The sequence below is a fragment of the Lutjanus erythropterus genome, chromosome 10, assembly GCF_056507025.1.
Source record: "Lutjanus erythropterus isolate fLutEry1 chromosome 10, fLutEry1.hap2, whole genome shotgun sequence".
Classification (NCBI taxonomy): domain Eukaryota; kingdom Metazoa; phylum Chordata; class Actinopteri; order Lutjaniformes; family Lutjanidae; genus Lutjanus; species Lutjanus erythropterus.
In genome coordinates this window covers 6,221,405-6,231,945 of record NC_139326.1, presented here as the reverse complement: position 1 = coordinate 6,231,945, position 10,541 = coordinate 6,221,405, and the positions used below count along the sequence as shown (strand labels likewise).

General features: G+C 41.2%; 1 protein-coding gene across 1 annotated transcript; it reads right to left on the bottom strand.

Moving 5' to 3' along the window:
• Nucleotides 1–1,415: 1,415 nt before the first annotated feature.
• Nucleotides 1,416–10,169, bottom strand: got1l1 (glutamic-oxaloacetic transaminase 1 like 1). Its single transcript, XM_084728046.1, has 8 exons — nt 9,394–10,169; nt 6,888–7,069; nt 6,484–6,607; nt 5,838–6,055; nt 5,573–5,723; nt 4,324–4,489; nt 3,301–3,443; nt 1,416–1,947 (listed from the first exon to the last, which is right to left on the bottom strand). The coding sequence occupies exons 1-8, from the start codon at nt 9,566–9,568 to the stop codon at nt 1,808–1,810; spliced, it is 1,299 nt and encodes a 432-aa protein (XP_084584172.1). The 5' UTR covers nt 9,569–10,169; the 3' UTR covers nt 1,416–1,807.
• Between the last annotated feature and the right edge of the window lie 372 nt (nt 10,170–10,541).

The window sequence follows — 10,541 nt, the reverse complement described above, 5'->3', positions numbered from 1 at the left end:
CGGAAGTTCAGTTTCCATGGTGATGTCTGCATTTAGGCGATCCTCCTTGGGGATAACTGCACGTGGAATATCATGATGCATGTAAACAACTCACCTCCAAACTTGAAACCTGTGATATGATTATATGATTGAGTATCTGCGAGGCTTTGTACATGTAAGCACGCTCTGATGCAAATCAAAGGGCTCCAGACGGCGTCTAATGGCTGAGGCTCTGTATGATGCTGGATGCTGATTATGTTCGGCCGAGGTCACCAAAATGAAAAGAATGAGCACACTGCCTCCATTAAATACCTTGTCACAACCTGTTTCTCAGAACTGAACAGCATGCAGTGACAATAGTGGCGTATTCCACAGATGAAAAGAAGGCTGCTGAGGATATGAAGTTAGTTACATAAAAGCATGTTTTGCAAAAAAACATGATTTTCTTACTAAAATACTAATTTTTGTATTGCTCCATTATGTCTGCAGAGACGTGCATGACAGAGGAGAGGGTTACTCATTAATGTTATCGGATGGACAATCATTTTGCTGTATGATACATTCACATCAGTTTGAAATGTTGCAGTGGAGAGGAAGTTCTATTAAAAACATTATTTGGACCATGTAACAGAAAAAAAAACAAATAATTCAATACAAGTACAACTGTTTTCAAACGAAAGGTTACTCTGTAGGAAGCGCCCAACCTCTTAAACCTGCAGCATCAAGATATTATTTTGGAGATAAAATTATTTAAGTAAAAAAATCATTTGGTTCTGACCTGTGATAGTATGGAAATATAGCAGACGAAGGGACGAGAATGCAGGAGATGAGATTAAAAGAAGCACATTCATCTGTCAAAACACTGAAAGTCAAGGTTGTTAATTCAGCAAACTCAGTTTAATTAGAGATTTTTTTCAATACAGGTTTGTGTTGTGGCTGATGTTCACAGCAACTGAAAGGAACTCTTGAAGCTACAGGACATCCTTTTGATTTGAACGCAGTAAACAATAAACCTATTTGGCTTCTTTTCTAAGGCTTATAACTCAAGCAAGCTCTTCATTCACCTAATATGATATTAGAGTCTGGACATGATCTACTGCATAAATCATGTTGTCCCTAACAAAGGAAAGTATATATGCACAAAAAGATAATATATAACTCCTCTGATTTCAACAAAAAACTCTTACTAGAACTCATGAAACTACTGTGAAATGACTCACACCAATTCCTGACAATAACAGCATGTTTATCATATTTATGTCTGTTAGCGCAGCTGAAGTTACAGTTGATAAGACGAGGGGGGAAACGGGGAAGCAGCTAATGTCCAAAGATAACAAAATCTACCTACCAGCACTTATAAAGCTGAATAATTATCACGCTGTATCTAATATGTTTACTCAGTACAAAACCTGAAGCATAAAAACATTTTGTGGTCCCACACATATTTTATTTTGATGCTAACACTTTGCAGAATTCAGGACTTTTAATTGCACTGTGTTACAGCTACTTTTACTTGACTAAAAGATCAGAGCACTTCTTTCACCTTTGAATACAGAGACTGAATTTATCACACGTGACACATGAACTCACTCATTTCCTCTCACCTGACACCTCACAGCCTGGCCTCTGCCAAGAAAAGTCACCATTAGTTTAAAAAGCGATCATATTTTTCTGTGTGTTAACAGCACTTATTTTGCAATCGCCGGAACTGCAGTTTTAAGCACAGCGAACCTGAAACTGAGCATTTCAATGTGACATGTGAAAGGTTCAATCAGACTGAAAAAGCCTCTTTGACTCTGATTTCAGATCTTGATCAAACGTCTCATGGTCAGAGTGAAGTGGTCAGAGCCAGATGGATTGACTCGACTATATAGTCCAAGTTACGACCGTTGATTGCGCTGATGTTTAGACATCCACCGGGGAGCAGATACAGGTGCCTCCTCTTTGACAGAAATTCTACCTGCTGATCTAAAGATGAAAAAAACACAAAAAAAAACACAAGAAATGCTGTGATGACTCATCGCTATTTATGACAATATCATGAACTTTGTTGTTTTATTTAAAAAAAAAAGGTGCAGAAGTATTTAAAGGTGCAATATGTAAAACATGTAGCTTAAAACATTTGAAAAATAATTAAATTATCAACAGAATGTGAAGAAATAACAGAATTCAGTTTAATTCAAAGACACCTGGGTATTGTGGTGCAGCTATATCTACTGAAGTTAGCATGCTAACCAGCTAACCCCGGCCCATCCTGTCTCGTTCAACAAAGAGGTTTCTATAGACTGTTAAAGTGTTGAAGCTTGATATCCACACCATCGTCACACAGACGCTCATTGTCTGCTCCTCTTCACATGCTGTCTTTGAGATGGTTGTCTGTAGTTTTTCACCGTTTCATCATATAAAACAGAGTTTAGTGAGGCTCATGAAACAAGTGAGCTACCTTGTTGGATGTTTTGGATGTGATGTGACATGCAGACTAATTGTTCAGATGTGTTCATGTAGAAAGCAAAACTTCGGAAAAATTGGCCTCGTTCTGAAAAAAATGAAAGCCACAATATCACTCAGCGAAATTCCACATTGATGTTAAATTCTGGATTGGATACAGGTTTGGTCCTGGTCCAGCGATATTCACTGGCAGGCTGCTGAGCCCAGTTCAGTTGTCTGAGGCCGCTCTCCTCCAGGTCCCCCCCTGGACCGGGGCCTGAAAACCTCTAGTGCTAGTGACATAAACCCAACACTCCCCCGGTGTTCCAGGCTTCCAGTCCAGGCAGACTTGAGTCAGCTAATAAAACTGTTATACTAGCTAAATGGCCGCAATGTTACAGTTAGCAGCAGTTAGCTGGTACTTCGTCACTATGGTGATATGTTGTCTTTGGAGGATAAATCCAACAGGTAGCCAGTTGTTACATATTGCACCTTTAAACAAACTGTCACCTGGAAAAACATTTTGGCTGATATGTAAATAAATTATGTTAAATAATTTATTAGACAATTGCTTTCATAAATACTGATTAATGTTCAAGCCTGTAATTACAGGCAAATACAGACAAATATATTTCATAACTATTTGCAATGATTGCATATTATATTCAAACAAAGCCAAGATGTCAGGCCTTGGTTCAAATTGATTCATCTGTAACAATGTGCTGTAAATTCCATTTATCTATTGTAAAAGATTATACAAAGGAGGAAAGAAAAGCGAGAGCTGAGAAAACAACTTGTGTTTTGTCCTGTGCAGTCAATCATTTGTTGCTGTAGATTGAAAGAAAAGCTCGATAAAAGTCCAACATGGCAGAAACTTCACTGCGTGCTACTCACCATTCAAACCTGTGCAACAGTAGAGCCCACGCTGTTGAGTCAAGTGGTCCCAGCAACCTGGAGTTCCCAGAAGCCTCAGCCGTTCTCTCAAAAGGTCTCTGATCAGCATGCATCTCTCCACAATGTGTTTTACTTCTCCCTGCCTGGGTGGACAACATACAGGAAATAATATCTATAATAATACAAGTATATAATTCAAAATCATGAAAGATCCAGCGAGCAAAAGGTGCATTTCATAAATGAAAGATCTGGTCATCAGAAGCAGTAAAGAAAAATCAAAAATGTATATTTTTTCTCTTACCTGTGGTGCTATTTATTCACCTAAATTATTTTGGTGTGAGTTGCCATGTTTTGGAGATATCAGCCAGAGAGATGTCTGCCTTCTCTCCAGTGTACTGACATCGTTCAGAGGATTAATTATCTGGCAGCTTCACTTCCTTTGTCATTGCATCTCTTCCTCGCATCTCTCTCTCACATCCTCGCCAGGTGGAACAAAGATGTGAGGACAGGAGGCGAGTGGCAGAAACGAGAGGACAAATTTGCCGAATGAAAAGCACCCATGGACGACAGCCTCGTGCTCGTGACAGCACAGGATGTGAACATTAATGGTGTCTTCCTCATGATTTCTGGAAAGAGACACTGCTGTCGAGTTTTTCAAATATATTTATTGGTGCTTTGACCTCCACAAGCTGAGTTTCATCTAGTTCCATTACATTCAAGAGAAAACAGACGTCTCTACGGCTGATAACTCCAAAACTCAAACGACCTGATCATTTGAATCGGGTGTGTTGGAGCAGGGAAACACCTAAAACATGCAGGGCAGTGGTCCCTGAGGAACAGAATTGAGAGACACTGATCTAGATGAATAAACAGCACCACAGGTGAGAGGTAAAACGCTGCCAGTCCAACTGATTGCAGCACAGCATGTCTGTCCATCTCTGTGGACATCTACTGATACAGGAGTTATGCGGCCGTTCGAACCACATTCCGCAGATTATTCATTCAAAGCAGAGCGTGACTCACCATTCAACAAGATGGGCAGGGTTACTGAGCACTGTGGCAACAATGTGCGCTCCTCCTACTGGAGGCTGCGCCCACAGCGATCGCACTATTTTATCAGCTTGAGCCCGCACAGACAGCTGGAGGGAGCTCTGCTTCAAGACGCACAGGAGGTGACCGACAGCCTCACCTGGTGAAGAGAAGAGGAAGATGAGTCTGTTGTTGTTCCAGAAATAATAATGTAATATAATGTCTGCTTTCTCTTATGTTTCTGATATTGAAAATACAATAACATCTGCCACCCAGTTCTGGGCGGGTGAATGTTGTCTAGGTCATATAGAAACAACCAACAAGCCTCACAGTGACTTACCTGATGTTAATACAAAGCTCACGAGAGACTAAAGAGAGGGCAACAGAGAACGTGACCGTGACTCTGGAGATACTATGAACATGTATTTCCAGGCAAACAATGGCTGAGACATGAATACATATGCTCTTGTCTGTAGGGCGATCACAATCTGACTGCAATAAAGGAAAGAAAATTAAGTTCAAATTGACTTGCTGTATTTTCTTGTAATAGAAAAAACATTTAATAACAGCTCTGGGCTGCACTTTGTATGGAAGCCCTGAAGGCAAGTGAAAAAAAATCTGGTGATTAATTTCCTAAAGTGTAATCTAAATAGTTCTCTCCTGTGTTTATGGCTTAAAGGTATGATCTGCAGCATTTTTCTGTATCTGCAGAGCCCTCTGCCTATATTTCCTTATTTTTTTCCTCATTGTTTTGCCGTGCTGCGGATGTTTCACCAACCCAAAACGTTTGACGGTATTTGACATCCTGATAACGTTTTCGAACAGCTTGGACAAATCCTAGTTCTGATGATACATATACTTGTATATCAGATAACATGCAGAGTGTGCTCATGTGTTATATTTCAGCTCTTTATTTGATAGATCAATCACATTTTACATGATCAATCAAATTCTTAACGACAGATCAAACATCAATTACTCATTATCATCCCTAGTAGAAACAAAATTGCACTTCTTAACACAATATGAGAGAAAGAAATACATTAAGGAGTTTTTTTCCCAAAATTTGAAAAAAAGCCCCAATTTTAAAAATTTAATAAGAAAACAAAACACAAAATCTTTAAAGCGGTTATCTTGCCCTCAGAGGCATTTCTCAGCAAGGATAAGACGACCATTATGTAGCGTATAATATATGTAGTTCATATTGAATTAAAATGAGAGATATTCTTCATCACTTCCTCACCATATAGTCCAAAGCTGTGTGAGAAGGACTGAGCACAGAGGAGCTCCATCCCCTGCGATGCACAGTACTGTACGGGCCAGGCATCCCGCTCCAAATCTCCGTAGCAGAGTGCCTGAGCGGGCAGCAGGAGGAAAGGGAAAAGCTTCCGCCTCTGTTGAAACAGTGCCAAAACAGCCAATGATCATCTCAACAGGAGCGAAGAGCTGCTTGTCTATAAAACATAATTTCAGGCTCTGTTAAAGAGCATAAACCACACATGAGTTACCGTGATGAGTTGCGTAATTGCAGCCCATTGACTCTTAGAGAGGTCGGCTCCGGTCGGGTAGTGGGCAGAGGCTGACAGAACAACAACACTTCGCTTCGGAGGCCTCTCCAGATCCTCCAAAAGCTTCTCCAAACAAATGCCCCGCTGATCATCATCCCAGTAATAATAATGGCGGATATCTGTGATCCCTGCTGCCTGGAAGATACCGGCCAACGAGACTGCAGGGAGGATCAGGACAAAACATCAGATAATAAAGTAGTACATACTCCTGAAAATCAATACCCCTCTGAAACCCCAGGATGTAATTACAGCATCCAACCACTGCTGTGAGTGAATAGGTTTTTATATAACTGAATTATCCGACCTTTTTTTGAAGGGATAGCCCGGTTTATTTGAAGTGGGGTTATATGAGGTACTTTTCCATAGTCAGTGTATTTACTACAGTAGATGGTGTAAACAGTAGATTGTGATGCAACACCAAAGTCACATAATAATACAAACGAGCGAACTGATCGAGGCAGCTGTAGACCACCAACTCCCGTGTTCTGCAAGGTAAAAGAAAGCTACAAACTTATCTCTTCACTTTAGTGTTTAACTAGCTGTGACCTTCCCTTACACAGGCCTGGGGAAGTGAGCTTTTAATTACCATCGCAAGGGGAAGAGAGGTAGACCGGACCGCACCAAGCAGCGCAGACATCACACCAGTGTTTCAAGAGTTCAGCCCCAAGACGCACAGCAGCAGTAAAACCAGGAGTCTGGACACCTACCACCTGCGGCAAAAGTCAGAAAACACCAAGAGCTGAGTTATAAATCTGACCGATAATGAAACACTTGAGTGTTGAGCTTGTATTGATTTATACAGAGGCAGAGGCTGAGTGTAAAATTACAGTTTACTCTGCACAGTGCCACCAGGTAATGACATACCTGGTACAGACTGACTGCTTTATTATGGACAAGCTAACACTTAATCTCTACGTGCTTGTTGCACAGCAACAGGCATGTAGGAATAAGTTATAATCAGTTGTCGTGCTCATGTGCAGCTGAGATTACCCGGTTCTCCGTTATAGCTCGTGAGCTTTTCCCCAAAGCCACCTCTGTGGCTCGCTGGGTGAATTCTGCCACGCCAAGAGAAGGTGGAAACTCAGGACGAAGAGTGGGATCAGCGCTCAACTGTTGCTTTATTTTTCCAACAAGACGCAGTTCAAAGGTCTTCCCTTCCTCGCTGTAGTATTCTGTGAAAGACAGTTATTGCAGCTGTTTTTTCATCCCAAAAAAACACTGTAACAAACTGCAAAAAAAATCAGATAGAAGATACCAAAATAAATAGGAAAAGAGACGGCTGCAACGAGAGGAAGGTTAAACTGAGATGCTCAAAAGTCCACCCTAAAATATAATTAACGTATTATTTCTTAAATATGTGCATTTCAGTTTTAAAGCTGCTATGAGGAAATTTTGTATTGTCTTTTTAACCCGTTTCATAACCAGTGTTGAGATGTGCACCTACATCAAACTGTACAGTGAAACTCAAACATCCAGCTGTGTTATGTGCTAAAGCCTTAAGGTAGAGATCTTCTACTGGAAATATGCTTAAGAAGTTGTCTTAGCAGCTATTTTATTGCATATATGTCTACTTGGTAATGATTCTAATAATGATTTTACCATCAAGAAGATAATGAGGTGTAAAGATATTTTAGAATGAGATTGAGGTATTTCAGCAATAACACTCAAGTCCATCCAGAGCTCCCAGCTGCAACTATTTTTAGGCCCTAAACATCTGATTACGACTGAATGACCCTTCAGAAACCTGCTGGTGAAATTACACGGACACCTGTCCCTGTTTTTCACAAGCCATTAACATGATTGCTGGAGGCGCTGCTCCATAAATTGTTAACGACTACACACAATACACATTTGTATTGATCTTAGTGTAATTCTTTCTCTGGGTCTGGGTGAGTTCTTCATTAAAACATTAAGTAAAATGTCTATGAGTCCCCAGATTCAGTCAGTAATTTAGTTAAATACTTTGTAAATGGACTACAGGTGTCGCCTGCATTTAAGTCTTATGCTCCAATTTTAAAACTGAGGGAGCAGATTTTACTCTTGCATAATTGGGGAGACTGTGATTGTTTGACACACTTTTTACTCTCTGCTGCTGAATACCAGAGCCGGTGGCCGTATACGAACATATACGCCCTGCGGTGCACAGAAGGGCCCCGCCTCCCCCTCGTGTCAAAGCAGGTGTCAGTGTTTACAATTTTAATGAAAGGATGAAGCAGAACTAAAAGACAAAATCACATCCCAAGAGTGAACGTGGTGAACATTAATCAGGTAAACTTGTGTTTCCTCCTCTCTCAAGTTTGACATCATTAACTTACAGTAACATTAAGTCGATGCTCCTCCTTCTGTCTGTCTGATGTTAGCTGAGCTGCAGTCTGTTTGTCTGCGTCCTGCTTACAGACACATCCAGAGCAGCTCTGTGATTTTGTGTCTGACAGAAGTGAGAATGAAATACAACTATTTGTCACGTTTGATGAGCGCCAGTGTGCAGCGGCGTTTATAATCTGTGGTTCAGAAAAGATAACTGTGTACATATGCACGTGTGCACTTTCCCACAGCAGCGTCTGTGCAGACCAGTCTGTCCGTCCGTCCGTGATGTGACTCCTCTGAGGCGGAAGTATTCAGATTCTTTACTAATGCAAAAGTACTAATATCACACTGTAAAAGTCTTGCATTCACAAAATCTTACTGAAGTAAAAGTATGTAAATATTATCAGATAAATGCACTTAAAGTAAAAGTATTCATGTTGCAGTAAAATGTTGCCTGTCATCTTAACTACTTTATAGGCCACTGTAGGTAGTTTAATTTACAGCAATGCATCATGGTCTACACCATCATTTCTTTTAAACTAATGCAAAAAGCATTTTATATATTACTTTCACTTCTCTTAAGATTCTACACAAAATCTACAATTTGTTAAATATTGTTTTTCTGGAGCTCATTCTGTTCTTGATCTACTTATTCTTTGACCCTCAGATGGAGCAAACTGTTTTAAAGGAGGGAGGACTGTAAGCGGGAGCACCGGGCTCTCAGGTGTGACATGTAGGAGGGCCCCTCAGCAGAATTTTGCTCAGGGCCCCATGGAGGTCAGGACCGGCCCTGCTAAATACAACACACACAGTAAAGAAGTCACCTGAAGGCTCTGTGCTTAAATCTAATAAAATAATTTGTTTGGGTGGTGACAGGTTGATTTATGTGCACATAAGGCGTGGGATAAACTCAGAGCCGCTCTTCTCATCACTAAAATCACCACAAACAACCTCACGTGACGCTTTAGAGGGAGGTGTCCTCTCTCCTCGCGCCTCTCCATGAATCCTCGGTGGGAGGGACTAAAACTAAAACCAAGACGCGAGGTAAGGACGCCAGTGAGGGACGCAGGGATGCAATGAAAAATACCTGGGACATACCCATAATGAACTGAAACTGAATATCCCTCTGCTCTTGTTTCTGGGTTAAAACTAGTGATGTGTTTAGCTGAACGCAGATGGACGGACTCACCTTTCCCTGCCAGGTAAACCTTCCTGGTGTGAGTGTCTGTCTCGAAGGCGGACAGCAGCTTCGTCTCGGGACACACTTCCGCGCTGTGGCTATTGGTAAACACACACAGATGACCTCCTGGGTTTCCATTTTGACCGACCCCTCTTTCATCGGGGCTGCTGTCGGGTCGGCTCATCTTGAACCCAGCCAGGCAAATCAGCCCGCTAGCTGCGAGCCTTTTGTTTAGCCACTGTTGCCAGGCTACGGCACGTATTAGGATACAGTCACCCGGGCAACGGTGATGGATGAGTTTGTCACGAGCTAATTTGTGGCTCTGCTGAGTTTACTTTCGCGGTGGCAGTGAGCTATCATCAAATAGGCTAGCCTGTGTGGAAATGAAAGGATCAGTTTTGGTGGAGACGAGACAACAAGCCCCAAATGTGTTTGTTTCATCCTCTGACACACTGACAACAGTTCAAAGAGGAGCCCCTGCTGCTCATTAAGGCTTGTTTGGTGCCTCCTTGAAAGGCCTGCAGCCTCTTTAAATTCAGTGCTTTGGTAGAAAGGTCAAGAGGCAGCATTTAGTCTAATTGTACAGCAGTGATGGTGTGTGTAAAATGAACATTAGCTGCACATGTTTTTGCATATTTTGGAATATGATTTCTTATCTCCACGTGTTTCACTAATATAGTCGTTTTCAAACTGGGGTCTGGGGACCAAAAAGGGTCCTTGAGTGGCTTGTAGGGACCAGGGCCGTAGCCAAAATTTTAGAAATACTGAGGAAATGATAGTGCATTCGTGTGCACCTGGGATGGACCCAGTTTCCAAGGTGGGAAGTCATTATTCCAACTTTGGTGTGTTCGTGTGCTTTTATCAGTCCCTCCAGGAAGTTGTGAGGTTACGATTGCAACAGTTCACACAAATTCAACCAATCGCTGTGAATTTTGCCCCAACTTGCAATTTTGTTCAAACTCTGCAACTTTTCTGCAAATGTGCATCGTTGTTTTCCATGAGTTATAGTTCATAGCAGTCCTCCACACACGTCATACATGTTTTCTTTTATTATTCACTATTTCATTTATATTTTTATTTTATCACAGGTACTGAAATAACACATTTGTCATTGTTATTGGCATTTATCAATGTGCTGTGCACCTTTATAATTTTGT

Bases quoted from the DNA above. Each gene is read 5' to 3' on its own strand.
- got1l1 (XM_084728046.1), bottom strand. From the start codon at position 9,568: ATGAGCCGACCCGACAGCAGCCCCGATGAAAGAGGGGTCGGTCAAAAT. The intron at 6,608-6,887 runs GTAATCTCAGCT...CTTTTGCCGCAG, and splicing joins GAGCTATAACGGAGAACCGG to GTGGTAGGTGTCCAGACTCC. The intron at 6,056-6,483 runs GTAATTAAAAGC...TCCTCCCTGCAG, and splicing joins CCTCTCTTCCCCTTGCGATG to TCTCGTTGGCCGGTATCTTC.